Genomic DNA, 15,578 nt, shown 5'->3' with positions numbered 1-15,578 from the left:
CTCCCACCGCCCCACGGACGCGCATGCGCGGCCCGGCGGGCCTCCAGCGACGCCTCCAGCGACGGCTGCCGCTGCGGCGGGCGCTGCCCTGGGATGCAGCGGGAGCGGCTGCGGGCTCCCAGCCGCAGGAGCGGGGGGGTTGTGCAGCCTCTCCCGCAGCGCAGCGACCGAGCTCGGCCCCGCGGGGCCCCCGGCGGCGGCGGTAGAGCCAGGCGTGCCCTGGCTAAAGATGGCCGCCGCGCGTGGCCCTGAGGGAACATGGCGGCCGCGCGGCTCCCCGCACACTGCGCAGGCGCGGCGGGGGGCGCGCTTGCGTCATCACCCTGCGCCAGCCGCGGCCCCAGCGGCGGCAGCGGAGGGGGTAAGGGGGCGCGGGGGGGGGGGGCGGTTCCGGCCCGGTTCTGGGCCTTCAGCAGGGTCCGGGGCGCTCATGGGCCCCCTGGGTGGAGCGGGGCCTCCTCCCCGGCTCGTGGGTGTCCTCCGGCTGCCGCTGGGCCTGGCAGGATGGGGAGGCGCTGGGCGCAGGCCGTGGTTGGGCCTCTAGTGTGGGGAGCCCCGGAGAGGCGGCGCGATCGCGTCCCGGACCTCGGGGCCCCGCGCTGCGGGCGACCCCATCGTCTCCCACCGCGGGCGCGGGGTGGCCGCGCCGACCCGTGGCGGTTCTGCTCGGGGGAGGGGTGGGAGGCGGGCGCGGGTCGGCGCCGGGCGTTGGGGTCTCCTCCCGAGGGGTAGTTCCAGGTGCCCGCCGGTCCCGCAGCCCCTGGCCCAACCGGGAGAGCAGCCGCCCCTTCCGTGCGGACCCGCGTCCCGTCCCAGCGACGGCTCCTGGCTGCCTGGGGCTGTAAATCCCTGCCGGTACCGGGGGAAGGCGCTCCCCTCCGGGGTTTGCTGTCCCGGCCCGGCCGTGGCCGCCGCTGGGACGGCCGCTCGGGGCTCTGCAGGGCCGAGCGTGCTCGGGCCAGCCCGAAACCCAGCAGCCGCCTCCCCTCCCTGCCAGCGGGGCGGGGCGGCCGCTGCGGGAACGGGAACCGAAACCGAAAGGGAGCCCGCAGCCATCTTGCCGGGGTGATCGGTTACCCGCAGCCCGTCCGGCGCTGCCTGCCCTCCCCGGGAGACGTTCTGCGGGTCGGGGTGTCTTTTTTCCTATGTATTTTCTCACAAAGCGAGGGAATTTGGCCTATGGATGAGACTGAGGTAAGAGCGTTTTTTAAAAACCCCTCTTCCTGCCCGCCGGGGTTTCTCTCCTCCCTTTGCCTCAAGGGTCGCTTTTAAAACGAGTTCACCGAGCGGGGGGACAGTGGGACCCCCCCCCACCCCGCTGCACTGAGCACCCCAGCGCTACGCGTGGAGTCTGTGTTCATCAGAGTTGGTAAAATAAGTCCCGGGTGCAGTTGGAGGCTTTTAATGAGCTCCTTTAATGAAAGGGGTATTTAAGTTGGCCTTGAGGCGTGTTTGACAAAGATGAGGAGCTTTAGAAAGGTACGGCTTCGATCAGACAAATCTATCCCTATGAAGCTGGGTGCCTTAAAGAGGTCACCGGGAGGAAGGTAGGTCGGGGATGTAACAGCAGGTGTCCCTTGCATGTTTTCATCCACTCAGTTTCTCAACCAGCTGTTGTCAAAGAACTGGAATATAGCCTGTGCTGGGTTACTTATTTTTCAAAAGTGTATTAAAAGCTTAGATTTAGGCCCTGTACCTGAGGGGGGTAGCACAACTGTCTGTGATATGAGTGAAATTTGGGCTACAGTCCCAAGAAACTCTTCACACAGTTGCCAGCTGCACACCTATCCGATTTCGCTGCCTGTTCTTGCTTTACTTCCCCTGTGGCGTGCTGCTTTACATCCGCGGGTAACGTAATGGCCAGGAAGCAAAGGACATTTGGGATTTCAGACTTTTTTTGTCCATGAGTTTGAGAACTGTTGCAACTCTGTCCTGTGTGACCGTGCGAGCTGCTTCACCTCCTTGTTGCCTCTGTTTTTCCGATTCCAAAGCGGGTCTTGAGATCCTTCTCTCCCTCAGGGCAGAAGAATAAAACTTGCTTGTGTTTCGGAAGCGCGGGGTGAGCCTCTGGCAGACAGCGTTGTGAAAAGACAAACCGCCCCTGTGCAGCTGGCTTGAAATTCAGTCCAACGGGAACAGAGGGTCGCTCTTCTTCAAGCTGCTTCTCGTTGTTAACTTTGCAATTCCTGACTGCTGGGTTCTGTGCTGGACAGACGCAGAGTTCGCTATTTGTGTTTGCGTTAATAATTTAGACTCGGAAAGCTTGACACGGCGAAGATGCTTGAAATGCCTTGGTAGCAGGGAAGCTGTTTAAACTGCATTTCTGGAATCCTATAGTTGTGTAAACAGGTTCTGAATTGTGGTTTTTTTTTTTCCCTCCTAGCAGGTGCCTGTTCAGGACGGCAGAGTGCGGAGTGAATTGCAGGTCCCTTTCTGGCGCGCAAGCGGCCCGATTCACACGTGTGTCCCAGCAGTGCGCTATGAACAGAGGCGCTGGTCGAGGCAGAGGCTCGTATCTCACCTCGTCAAGACGTAACTACCCCAGCACTAATCAAGGTTTTTTTAACCGCCCTCATACCCCACGAGAAACTAATCGGGAAACCTTTTTACACCAGCAGTTCCTAACAGAGCAGGACACTGAAGTCTCTTTGCTTCAGGGACAGGGATCATACGACGACTCACACATCAGAGGCGTGCGAGCGGCGGCGCCGGCTCCTGCAGAGAGATGGCAACCCAGCTGCAGCAGGGCAGGATGGCATAGGTTCTCCAGCAAGTGTCCGTGGGTAGAAACTTCACCACGTTATTGCCCTCCTCGGTACCGTCATCAGGAGAACTCGGAGCGAGATTCTGATGCCATCAGGCTGAATTTCCAGAGACTGTCTCTTGCTGGACAAGACTGTGAACAAGAAATTCTGACGATTTTTAGGCAGCTGGGGGAGGGGAAGACTTGTACCGTTCATGATCTTGTACGTAAACTTAAAACTCAAAAGAAGGAGGTTAACCGTGTTTTGTATAAACTCTTCAAAGAAGGCAAGTTGCACAAAGGTGGAGAGACGCCGCCGCTGTGGAGGATTGCCAGCCCAAGCGCAGGGAGGGAAAGAAGCCCCGCTGACCACAGCTGTGGCCGCACAGATCCAGCTTGTGAGAGCAGAGGAGAGAGGAGCGCAGTTGGCTCAGGAGACGCCGATCCCATGATGGCTGAGACGAAGGACAAAATCTGCAACTACTTGTTCAGCGTAGCAGAAACGACGGCGCTCAACCTCGCCAAAAACATTGGGTTTTCGAGGGCCAAGGACGTTAACGCCTTTCTCAGCGCTCTGGAAAAGCTGGGAGATGTCCACAAGCAGAACACAAGCCCCCCACGGTGGTCCCTGACAGACAGGAAACGCGAGCGGATGCAGATGAGGCTGAAGGCCAGCATGGTAACGCAGACGACGGATCCCACGCCCGAATCAGGTTTTCCACCTTCTTCTGTTCCTCCATGTCCCCAGGAGGTGACTGTAGCTTCACCAGCAGTGAGAACATCGGAAGAAGAAAGTATAGAGAATGGACGGCAGGCTCCGGGCCAGGCTGATCAGGGCGATGCCAGTGACACAGAAGTGGCCCTGCCTGAAGACACTAAGCCCGAATTCTCCAGTTTAAGTAATTATGATAACTCTGAAAACGGCAAGTGGGCCACGGATGATATCCCGGATAATCTCAACACTATCAACAAGCAGCCTGATGCATCAGAATCCATCATGAATTCCCAGTCTTCCCCCAGTTACGCTGCCCAGTTTGAAACTGCTTTCCCTTGTACGCCTGTAGAGAAACTGATGGCTTGCCAGGAGAAGAACCCCGTGAGTGGCCTTACCGAATATTCCCAGTACACGTACCAGCACTGTGAGTTTGCCATGCTGGAGCAGAGCGGACCCTCTCACGAGCCACGGTAGGAAAATTTCCTCCCCTTCCTGAGCTGTCTTTTTGCTTAAAATGGTCTGACTTCAGCTAACTTCACCCACTCGGCTTTGTCCTGAAGGGCTGCTTGTTCATGCTTACCTTGTTTCAGAAGGATTAGGCTAGTTGATTCCTCACAGCAGCTTATTAAAAAAAAAAAACCAAAACCCAAACCACAGAACAGAACAAGGCTAAAATTTAATCCCAAGTAGCCCGTTTTTGGCAACCCTGCACCTCGTTCCGAGCAGCAAAGGTGGGAATCATCTCTTCAGCCAGGTGCCTGTCTGATTTAATCACTTGGCTTTCAAGTTGATCGTATATGGGGAAACTGGTATTTCTAAGTGACCTCTCAAGATGCTCTCACCCTGGCAGTGTTATAAAGGGGGCACAGAACAAAGTGCTTGGGTGCAGATATCTTGGGTTAGATGAGGTGAACCCACTGTAGAGGTTTCTGTGGCGTAGCAAGGCAGAGCGGCCTGTGTGAGCAGAGCGCGTTGCGCGTTTGCCCAGTCAGTCTCTGGAGTCCTGCTTCCCTGTGCTAAATCATGGCTGTTCCTGAGTGCCAGCGAGACGGTGCAAAGCGCTATATGTGCCACACCGGAATATGTCAATAGATCCGCTAGACAGGAAAATTGGCCTAATTTCTAATGATGGAGGCCCAGGCTTTTTTTTTTTTTATATATATAAGGAGGGTTCTGAATGGATTCAGCCCCATAACCCCTCTCCAGACCTGGTTTGACCTGTTCTCCTTGGAAGTAGGTTTCCTCTGTATAGGGCTGGAGGTCAGAAGAGAAGACGTTTTAGAGCTCACAGGGAGGAGAGAGACAGAAACATCAAAGGCAAGAGGTTTACGTGAGGCAGCACCTCTCTGAGATGGTGCGAATGCACTGCGTAGCCAGGGAAAATGCCAGCGGGACGAGTAACCCCAAACGACCAGGTGCAGATGGAACGGCACAGGCTGCTTTTAAGCTTTCTTCATCCCTGTGCGGGAGACATAAACCTGCTCTTTGCATACAGCTGTTAAAAGTCTCTGGCGCTTGTGGAACAAGGCAGTTAATCCTGTTCCTTTGAAATAAAGTCTGGAACTGCCCCTCTGTCATGAACAGCTCTGGAAACGTGATGAAACGAGGCCCAGATGCAGAGCTGTTGGGGCACCCTTGATATTTTTGTCTTCTGCACGCGGCAGCCTGGGTTTGCTCTCCCAGCCAGGAACTAGGTGTTTCTTCTCACTTGAATTCCAAGAGCAGCCTTGCTCTGAGAAGACCACACTTCTGCCTCTCGATTTACCTCTTTGGTTTTCTCTTTCAAAGATTTAAGTTCCAGGCAGTGATTAATGGGCGCCGATTCCCACCAGCAGAAGCAGGGAGCAAAAAACTTGCTAAACAGGAGGCAGCAGCCAACGCTATGAAGGTCCTGATGAATGAAGCAGAGAATGGAAGATCTGGTGGAATCAAATGTGAAGAGCCGTTTCCCTCCGACAATGCTGAACCAGAATTGGTGAGTCTTGGTTTTGTTACTTATGAGACCGCTCAAGACGGCGTTTAGTCTGGAATTGGTTTCCTCCATCTTCTTGCTGTAGCCTTTGCAGCCAGAGCCGGAGCCGTCGTCTGCGCCAGCTCATCTCAACCTGCTTCCTGGGAAGCACCCTATCAGCGTATTAATGGAGTACGGACAGAAATCGGGGAACACGATTGAATTTCAGCTGCTGTCTCAGGAAGGCCCACCTCACGATCCAAGGTATGGCATATTGTCGTCAGCTTTGGGGAGGACAGAAACCCTTTCTTTAATATCCTTCCTCTTCAGCACGCTACCCGCGTTCCTGGACTTGTCACTGAGTGCTCCTCTTATCTGAGGAGTCTGGGCATGGCTCCTTCAAAACATCTGCCTCCAGAAAGAGACCAAAACCAATTTGTCAGAGAAAGGATGCTGTTTCTTCTACCAGTCCAGGAGCAGGTTCCAGTCCTGTACCCTACCTGGCAGTGCTCTACCGGCAGTATTTAGGGTGTAGATTTAAATTGGAGATAACCCAGAAGGATTTAACTTGAACTGGGAGAAAGGGATAATAAATAGATCGAGACACCTATGCTTAACACTTTTCATATGCTATAATGTCCTGTCAGGTTCAGCTACTGTGTGAAAATGGGTGACCAAATTTTCCCTGCTGTGGTAGGAAACAGCAAGAAGGGAGCAAAGCAAATGGCAGCAGAAGTTGCTGTGAAGATTCTTTCTGGAGAGTCCGTACCCCATGTCTTGCCTGAACAGGTACAAACAGCTCCTTTATAAGAACCAAAGTGTTTTGGCTTGGGTTCCCCCCTGACTATTGTTTCCTATTCCACTGGATTTCACCCCACAAGGTCACGTGCTGGCTCCAGCAGGGGTTTGCGGAGTGCTCTTGGCCTGTGGTGATACCAGCTGCTCGGTATTTAACAGCTTCTCCTGTCTAACTCTGCTCCAGCCTGTCCTGAAGCCCCATGGTGACCAGTCCATGCACAGCTGTGGACCGTGGATCCCCACTCCAGATGAATCCCAGGTGGCGAAAGCGAAGGGTGTCGGGGAGCTCATCAAATACCTTAATGTCAATCCTGTCAGTGGCCTGCTGGAATACGCCCGCTCCAATGGGTTTGCTGCGGAGTTCAAGCTCATTGACCAGTCAGGACCTCCCCACGACCCCAAGTAAGTAGCTGCGTCTACTGGAGCACCATCCCTGGAGGTGTTTAAAAGCTGGGCAGGCGTGGTGCTGAGGGACACGGCTTAGTGGTGGACTTGTCAGTGCTGGGTTAACGGTTGGACTTGATGATCTTAAAGGTCCCTTCCAACCTCAATGATTCCGTGATCGGTCCAGGAGTAAATTTTGCACTGTTGCTGTCGTCCTGGAGAAAGGGCAGAGAACACAAAATTCCTGTTGTGGTTCAAGATGGCAGCAAGGCGAGCTGCTGCCTCTGCCAAACCTTGTATCCAGACGACAATAAGCTACCTCCACTCCTCTTCCCACTGAGACAATTTGAAAAAAAAAACAGGCTGAAATCCGTATGTTTCTTGGTTTCTCAGAGAAGTGCCCTGCTGTCTTTCTAGGTTTGTCTATCAGGCGAAGGTTGGAGGCCGTTGGTTCCCGGCTGTAACTGCACACAACAAAAAGCAGGGCAAGCAGGAAGCAGCTGATGCAGCGCTCCGAATCCTGATCGGGGAAACAGAGAAAATTGAGCGCATGGAAGGGATGAACATCACTGAGGTAAATCCTCCTCCTCCTCCAAAGCGGGGACGGCTTTCGTAGCCCTGCCCGTCCTGCGCCTCTCAGTCCAGCAGAAAAATGCCTTCAAGATCAACTGTGAGATCTCTGTTCTCTGAAGGTGTAAATAAGCTGATGTTTTCCTGAAGTGGGTTAGGTCTTTCCTCAGGGCACACACGTACTCTTCCCTCTTGCTGGCGTCTGCTGTAGGGCTAAATTATCATCAGATTCTTCCATGAGCTGTCGAAATGTGTTCCTGTGGTGGAGCAGGAACGCGCTCATTTTTAATGCTGTGACTTTCTTTTTCTTCCCTGCTTCCAAATTCCTTCACGCCGCGCTAAAAATTGTGTGTCAGCTCAAAAAAGCCTCCCGCATCAGATAAGAGCGAAGGTCTGCTTGTGTCGGGATGGCTGCCCCAAACCTGTGCCGCTTTAAAAATCACACTTAGGAGTTTTGTGATCTCTTAAAAGCCGCGTTCCAGGCTGCACAGCTGAGCACAGCAGCTGTGGCTCTAAATAGAAAAGCCATCAGGGAAGATTCGTCAGTCAGCAGTGGTAGAGGAGGCAAGTGCCCGTCTGCCATGGGAGCGACTGTGCCGACTCCTCGCAGGCAGCCAGAGAAGGGATTCCTCCAAAGCCAGTAACAGATTTCCTTGGCTGAGTCTCTGGGAACAAGCGGGATGGGCTTTGTTCCTTTGCGACGGGGGTTTCCCCTGGCAATCTCGGGAGGCCGTTCCTCAGCCCGGTTTGCTTGCTGCCGGGAAGAGAGCTTGCTGCTGCCTCTTAACGGTGTGCTCGAAGCAGAACTCAAAACGCTGGACAGGTTTTTCCCAGAAATACCTAAAAGAACTTCACCCCCCACCTTGGCGCGATGCTGTCCAGGCGCTCAGCCCCAAATCGCGCCGCCTGTAGCTCGTGTTTTCTGTGTTCCTGCCTCCTGCTTGGATGGCCGTGCTTCAGGTTAGCTACATCTCGAGCCGCTTTGTGACCTGCTCATGATCTCTTAACAGTCCTGATCTTGCTGTCCCCGTTCCAGCTCCCCGTGAGTGGCAGTACCCTGCACGATCAGATGGCTATGCTGAGCCACCAGCGCTTCAACACCCTCACTGCTCGCATCCAGCACAATCTGCTTGGGCGGAAAATCCTGGCTGCCATCATCATGCGGAGAGGAAGCAAGGGGCTGGGAGTGGTGGTCAGCATCGGAACGGGTATGAACAGCTTCTTCCAGCATAAAATGAGCTCTCGCTTCCCCACTAGATTCCCCCGTCAGCTACCACTAGGGAATGGCTTTTGCCTTAGGCTTCTTCAGAGGGCAAGAAACGTTCCCAGGGCTCGCGTGGTGTCACAAGTGATCTGGTTATAGAGAGAGAACAAAGCAAATGTGCCTGCAGCTATATTGCTCTTAATCTTTGCTTGCATTGCTACGCGCTGGTCTGTGCAGCAGAGCATGGATTCCTCACGTCGTACAGCACAAGATCCCCCAGCTTCTCGCAGCTGCACGTACCTTAGCTCCCTTCCTGCCACGCTTCCACCCAGAGCGGTGGGCTGAAAAGCGCTCAGGAAGGGACACTGACCCTAAACCTGTGGCAGTTTAAGTCTCTGCTGCCCCTAAAGTAGCGTGTGCTCTTTGTCCCGTTATTTTCCTATCTGCTTGGATCGGGATAATGATTTAACAGTCAGGGGGGTGCTGCTGCTCAGGAGCCCAAAGAATAAAACTTGAAGCGGGATGAAACCCTCCCTCTTTCTGTGAAGCTGCGTGTTGACTTTGATGCTCGCCTTTTTATTTCTTTCAGGTAATCGTTGTGTGAAAGGAGAAGAGCTGAGCTTGAAGGGGGAGACAGTGAACGACTGTCACGCAGAAATCATTTCTCGAAGAGGCTTTGTGAGGTGAGACAAGGGGAAACCTGCAGGAGGAGGCGACTGCCAAGAGGTGCTGACCCGTTCTAGAGGGACGTAGCTGCGGTTGCTGTGTCGAGGGAGGCTGCGATCCTCTTAACCCTACTGTTTACCCGTGTGTTGGTAAATAGAGGGAAGTTATTTCTGATAAGAAAGGGCCATGCCTGAATGGTGCCCAAATTAGTACCGAACTGGAAACTTGCCAAGAGCCCAGGGGCTGCATCTGATGTACTTCAAATAAAGCATCCTGCAGAGCCTGCTTGGCCGGCACGCAACGCGCTGACGGGGTCTGGCACAGCTCTGAGCCGAGGTGCTGGGGAATCTGCAGGCCACGTCCCCTCGTGGCCCTTCTGCCTCTGGGAGTAGAAGGCTTCAGGAAAACCTATTGAATGTGTTTGCGTTGCGTTGACAAGTCAAAAATCCTTTTTTTTTTTTTTTTTTTTTTTTCCCTCGTCGGTTGGAAAGGGTTTTCCCAACTAAACTGCACAATTGTTCTCTTTTCTTTATAAACATTCCGTGTGGCGCTTTTTTTTTTTTAAAAAACAAAAAGCTAAATTGAAGTGAAGTTGGACTAGCCTTGTTAACGTCTGCCCTTCCATTATGAACAGCAAAGCCCAGCTGCTTTCTTAAAGCCTTTTTTGCCTGCTCCCACTGTACTCTGGGTGCTTCTCGGCGCTGGAAGGTGTTGAGGGACGGTCCCCGGTGGGGTGCAAAGTCAGAGGATTGCGCTCTTACTCGATGGCTGTCTCAGCTGTTAATCTTGACAGTAGCGGCTGCTCTGGCGCAGCCCGTCAGAGACGGGAACAAGTGAGCTCCACCTCGCCTTGCAAAATAAGTCCCTGCACGGGCTCTGCTTGAGGAGTCTGTGGGAAGCTGCGGTTTTTCTTTAGTCCTTGGCGCTGCGTTGGAGACCTCCAGGTTTCTCGCTGTCCCCGGGCAGAAGCAGCCATAAAAGACCCAGTCATTGTAAACAGATCGTGGCGTTGTGCTAATAATACCCCTGGCCTTCAGCTGCCTGTGGGGCTGCTTACGCTTAATGCAGACTGGGTGCTGACTAAAGGTGCTAGGCTGACAACCTTGAAGTCTTCTTCCCACTCGGATCAGATGCATGCAAGGAGCAGCCAGCCAGGCTCCTTCCTCTCTCCTGCCACTGCTTCCTTCTGCTCACCTCACAAAATGCTTATTTTCTCTTGCGTGTCCTCTGCACCATGGGGAATCCGCTGTATTTCATGTCTTTTCCTGTAGCGTCGGACACTACTCGTTGGCTTCTGGGTGTTTTCAGCCGCGGCTCCTGGTCTGTGCTCTCCCGTGCGGCAGGACCTGGAGAGTTGGTGCGACGGAGACAGAGCTTTGGACCCTGCCCGTCCCGGGCACGGGCAGTGGTTGGATTGAAACGCTCCTTGTCTGAGGAGCAAAGCAGCCTTTTGACGCGGTGCTGTTGTTTTCAGGTTTCTCTATAGCGAGTTGATGAAGTATGACCCGTCTAATCCTTCCTCTGCAGAAGAGAGCATTTTTGAGCCAGCGGGAGGGAAGAGACTCAAAATAAAGAGCAGCGTTACCTTTCACCTCTACGTCAGGTTCGTGCGGGGTTGTGCGGGGGGTGACCGCTGTCAGCCAGCACCGTCGCGCCCCCGGCCCTGGCCGTTTTCTGAGAGTCGGTGCTAACCTGGGGAGCGTTTGTTTTCTAGCACAGCACCTTGTGGAGACGGGGCCCTCTTTGATAAATCCTGCAGCGATCAGGCGAGCGTGGTGGGGCAAGCCCAGCATCAACCTCTCTTCGAGAACCCCAAGCAAGGCAAGCTGCGGACCAAGGTGGAGAACGGTGAGCGCGTTTGCCCCCCTGCGGGGCTGGGGTGGCTCCAGTCCTCTCCTCTGAGCCTTTCTGGAGTTCCCGAGTTTCCTTACCCCTCTCTGTGGGGTGCTGTTGTGGGATTTGAAGCATTCAGGAACCAAAGCGGGGTGGGTAAAAGGGATGGGGGCGTTAGAGGGAGCCCCTCCTCCTTCCCCGGTCTGCCTGTCGGACTGCCGTGCGAGCGAGAGTACAGCTGGAGTGTGCGCTCTCTGGCCTCCCTCCCAAGCACCCTTTCGGTCCGCTTCAGCCACGTGAAAAATGACACGTCTGTAATCCGTACCGAGTTCCCTTTTTCACGTCACCTTAAAATGGTCCCCAAACCTGGAGACAAGGCTGACTCTGGAGCTCACCCCACGCCTGCGCGTAGGAGATAATTTCTTGTGCAGTTCGATCTATTGAACATCTGACTCTTTACAGAAAAGCTTTTCTTCTTCCCTTCTGCAGGGGAAGGAACCATTCCTGTGGAGTCGAGTGACATTGTGCCCACGTGGGATGGGATCCAGCACGGGGAGCGGTTGCGAACCATGTCCTGCAGCGACAAAATCTTACGCTGGAATGTCCTTGGCTTGCAAGGGGCATTGCTGTCACACTTCATCGAACCAGTTTATCTCAGCTCTGTTACACTCGGTATGAGATGCCCGCGCTGCTCTCTGGGTTGGGAGGGATGTGCCGCCCCGCTCCTTACAGCTGGGCTGCAGGGACGAGGAACCCCCCTTCCCCAAGCGATGGCAAAGCTTCTTTGTGGAGGCTGTAGGAGTAAGAGCCTGAACCGTCGTTCTTGGCAGCGCCGCGCTGTTTGGAAGCGAAAAGGGAGTTTGTGGATTTTATGCTGTGGGTGGGAGTGGGCTTTTCTCCAAGGCTTTTGATTTTTGGAAGGCACATGTGATCTACGAGGGCGAGACAAAAATTGCCTGTTTGTGTCGTCGGTGAGAAACGTTGCACTCTAACCCCTCATCTTACCCATCGAGGGTACGCGTAGCTGTTGCCGATCCACGTGGCCGCGAGCTTTCTGGAGCTTCGTGAGAAGTGCTGTGGTTCTTGGGGTTTGGCCTGTCCGTCGCCCGTGCCCTTCCCGCTTCCTAACGCCTTCGTCTCTGTCTTCACAGGTTACTTGTACAGTCAGGGGCATTTGACACGTGCGATCTGCTGCCGCCTGGCAAGAGACGGGAACGTGCTGCAGGGAAAGCTCCAGGCTCCGTATCACATTAACCATCCCGAGGTACTGCGGGCTTGGCACCCTTTTGTCTTTCCATCCCGCCCCCTTCCACCTCCGCCCTTGGTGTTTTGGGGGGGGGGGGTGTGTGTTTGTCACCTGGCAGAAGCTTTACAGCCAGGGCCAGGAAACCTGTGCCCTTGGTGTCATCCCACAGCGCCTGGGGGTTCCTGGCAATGACCCGATGCGGGGGAAAAAGGAGGCCAGGGTCACCCCTGTAGCCTTCAGCTTAGTAAAAACCTCGCGCTCGCTGCTCCCAGGATGAGCCGAAGCCCCTGCAGGGGACGGAGGAGGCGAGAGGCTGCCCTCAGCCGCGAGCTCGCGCAGCGGGACCCGGCGTTAAACCCTCGTACGTCTTCTGCAGGTCGGGCGAGTCAGTGTCTACGACTCTGCAAGGCAAACGGGCAAGACGAAGGAGTCGTCGGTGAATTGGTGCCTTGCTGATGAAAGCGAAGTTGAAGTCTTGGATGGCACAAAAGGGAAAGTAGACGGGTAAGAAGAGCCTCTCCTGACGCTGCTTTTCTCGTTGGGGAAGCGGGGGGGCGGCTCTGAAGTCACGAGCACGCTCTGCGCCTCGCGCGGGGGGAGGGTTGCAGAGAGGAGGGTCGAACTGACGTAAGCGAGCGCTCTTGAAGCCAAACGAAATATCGCCCAGACCCTACAACAGGGCCCCCCGCTGAGCCAGGAGATCTCTCAGACCGTCCCATTGGGGGTTTCTCCCCCTGCCCCCGGCTCCTCTTGGCTCTTCCGAGTGTCGTGTCCTTCATCGCCGCCTTTGTCTCCCTTCTCAGGCCGAAGCTGGATGTGTCTCGTGTGTCCAAGAGGAGAATGTTCGCCCTCTTCCAGCAGTTGTGTGCCAAGAACGACTGCAAAGACCTGCAGAACCTCTCGGTGTACTCGGACGCGAAGGAGGCAGCCGCGGGGTACCAAGAAGCCAAGCAGCGCTTCTTCAGCGCGCTGGAAGAGATGGGCTACGGCAGCTGGATCCGCAAGCCCCAGGAGGAAGACAATTTCTCGTTCTCTGATGCGTAACGAGACACCCCGCGTGTGTGAGGGGGTGAGTGTGCGCAAGGCCTGCGCGTGGGTGTGTGCGTCCTTCTCTCAAGCACCTTCTTTTTCGAAGCGGCGTCGGGAACGTGCAGCAGTTTCCCCCGTAGGCCTGGCTGCCTCCTCTCTCTGCTCTTCTTACTCGGAGACCCTGCCCTTTCCCTTTTTAAAACGCGCATGAAAATTACTGTCTCTTTTTTTAAGCTAGGGCAGGCTCAGTCCCCGTTTGCTTTTATGTTTTCCTCTCCTCTTTTTTTAAAAGAAGGCACAAGAAACCAGAGGGATTCTCGGACTGCGAGCTCGAAACCTTTGGACCGTGCACCGCGGTTCCCTCTGGCAGGTTTTGAGGCAAATTTTCTCTTTTGAGAGGAGGGGGAAAAAAAAAAAAAAAAAAGGAAAAAGCTGAGTGGCTGGTTTTATGTTTTTTTTTCCGTCAGAAGGTTTTTTTCTGTCAGAAGGTGGCTGGAAGCCCGTCTGAGGTGGGACATGGGACTGAACTCGGCCAAGACAGCCGGCAGGACCAGCGTAACATTCCGCATTAATAATAATAATAATAATTAAAAAAAGGAGATTTCTGTATTCTAGCTGGCTCTGTGCTGTTGTGTGTGGGGGGGTTAATTCCTGCAGAGGGAAGGGGGGGGCCCTGGCTAGAGCTGGGTGGGATTTGGGGAGGAACAGAGATGAGTTCGCGTTCACTAAATGATGGATGATCTGGGTGGAGCTGCGGCAGCTGTGAATTAAGTCTCCGGCCTTAAGCAGGGGCTCGTTGGGCAGAACTGGGCCCTCGGCGAGCTGGAGCGGCTCCTTCCTCCATTCTGTCTTTGGGGTGGGGTGTCTCCTCTCCGGTCCTGGGAGGTCACTCGGGAGGCTGGTGGTGTCTGCAGGCCCTGTCGTGTGTCTGCTTGTCTGAGCTCACACGCGCCAGAGGCGCTTGTAGAAGGTGGGAATCACAGAATGGTTTGGGTGGGAAGGGACCATGAAGACCATCCCGTCCCCTCCCCTGCCCTGGGCAGGGACACCTCCCACCAGCCCAGGTGGCTCCAAGCCCCGTCCAACCTGGCCTTGAACCCCTCCAGGGATGGGGCAGCCACAGCTTCTCTGGGCAACCTGGGCCAGGGGCTCACCGCCCTCGGAAGAAGGAATTTCTTCCCCACATCTCATCTCAATCTCCCCTCTTTTGGTTTCAACCCATTCCCAACGCCCCGTGGCTCCCCTCCCTGCTCCAGAGTCCCTCCCCAGCTTTCCCGGAGCCCCTTGAGGGACTGGAAGGGGCTCCAAGGTCTCCGCGGAGCCTTCTCTTCTCCAGGCTGACCCCCCCCAGCTCTCTCAGCCTGTCCTCCCAGCAGAGGGGCTCCAGCCCTCCCAGCATCTCCGGGGCCTCCTCCGGCCCCGCTCCCACAGCTCCGTGTCTCTCCTGTGCCGAGGCCCCGGAGCTGGAGGCAGCACTGCAGGGGGGTCTCCCCCGAGCACAGCAGAGGACGTCCTCGGCATCCTGGTGGCAGCAGCGGCACGAGGACGAGCCTGGGACCTCTTCCCTCCGCAGTGACCCCCCCCCATCATGCTGCCAGCTTCTCGGGGCTCCCGCATCCTCCTGCCCCCCCAGGGCGCAGCGGGGAGCCCCCGTCCCGCACTCCGGGGCTGCACCCACAGCAGCGGGGATGCAGCAGTGGGACAAAGCAGGACAAGCCCCAGCACGGGGCTGCTTCGGGGGTAAAACTCTCAACATTTAAGTATTGGGGCGCTCTCCCCTGAGAGGAGGAGGTCCAGGAGCAGCTGCTGGAGCAGCCTGGAATTTCTCTGACCGGGTGAAGTGATTTAAATTCATTTCTAGCGTGTGGCTTCTCCTGGGGCTGTGTGCCCCCGGCCCCACCGCGCTCCCCCCAGCAGGGAGGATTAGCCGCATTTATAGCTCCAGTTCGATTTTCCCCGATGAGGCTGATTCCTGCCTGCGAGGGAGAGTGTGGGAAGCGCTGCCGGGACTGCCAGCCCCCCGCTGCCGGCTCCCCCCCCACCACCCGGGCCCGCCTGCTCCCGGCTCCACTCCTGATCGATTCCTATTTTCCTTTTCCTCGCACAATTCATGCACCGAGCCGGGAGCTCAGCAGGGGCCGGTGGCATCGCCGGAGCGTGGGGCCCAGCCCGGTGCCGCCTGCCCTGGCCCTGCCTGCAGGTAGGACCTAAAAATAGCATCCTCCTGCCTGGTCCATGTGCTCACCTCGAGGAGCGGGAGCAGCTCCATCCTCCTCCCCGTGCGTCGCTGCAGCTCTGCCCGGCTCCCGGCAGCCCCGGGGGAGAGCGCGGGGCTCCGGCAGAGCCGGGGGCTGCCCCCAGGGCTGGGGCACCGGACCCCCCATGGCCGCATCGGTGGGAGAAGATGCGGTGAGCGGCCGGTGCTCCCGGCAGGGTGGG

The 15,578-nt window shown here is 55.9% G+C and overlaps 1 protein-coding gene across 4 annotated transcripts; it reads left to right on the top strand.

The window, feature by feature from the left end:
• Positions 1 to 231: 231 nt before the first annotated feature.
• Positions 232 to 13,753, top strand: ADAR (adenosine deaminase RNA specific). 4 transcript variants are annotated; one of them, XM_054182583.1, is made up of 15 exons: positions 232 to 361; positions 2,387 to 3,928; positions 5,247 to 5,433; positions 5,516 to 5,673; positions 6,057 to 6,198; positions 6,392 to 6,609; positions 7,009 to 7,165; positions 8,198 to 8,369; positions 8,955 to 9,048; positions 10,506 to 10,634; positions 10,746 to 10,879; positions 11,354 to 11,536; positions 12,016 to 12,128; positions 12,487 to 12,614; positions 12,914 to 13,753. In XM_054182583.1, exons 2-15 carry the CDS (start codon positions 2,481 to 2,483, stop codon positions 13,152 to 13,154), a joined length of 3,504 nt encoding a protein of 1,167 aa, XP_054038558.1. In that variant the 5' UTR covers positions 232 to 361; positions 2,387 to 2,480; the 3' UTR covers positions 13,155 to 13,753. The 4 variants fall into 4 exon arrangements, with proteins under 4 accessions (XP_054038558.1, XP_054038557.1, XP_054038556.1 ...); XM_054182582.1 differs by having other exon boundaries at positions 252 to 361; positions 2,384 to 3,928; XM_054182581.1 differs by lacking the exon at positions 232 to 361 and adding an exon at positions 417 to 1,194.
• Positions 13,754 to 15,578: the final 1,825 nt, after the last annotated feature.

This window comes from Rissa tridactyla, chromosome 23 (assembly GCF_028500815.1).
Source record: "Rissa tridactyla isolate bRisTri1 chromosome 23, bRisTri1.patW.cur.20221130, whole genome shotgun sequence".
In the NCBI taxonomy this organism is placed as follows: domain Eukaryota; kingdom Metazoa; phylum Chordata; class Aves; order Charadriiformes; family Laridae; genus Rissa; species Rissa tridactyla.
Note: the sequence above shows the minus strand (reverse complement) of the source record. Positions and strands in the feature narration are given on the sequence as shown.

Coding starts and splice junctions, on each gene's coding strand:
- ADAR (XM_054182580.1), top strand. Junction 8,370..8,954: donor GGTGGTCAGCATCGGAACGG/GTATGAACAGCT, acceptor TATTTCTTTCAG/GTAATCGTTGTGTGAAAGGA. Junction 10,635..10,745: donor ACCTTTCACCTCTACGTCAG/GTTCGTGCGGGG, acceptor TTTGTTTTCTAG/CACAGCACCTTGTGGAGACG.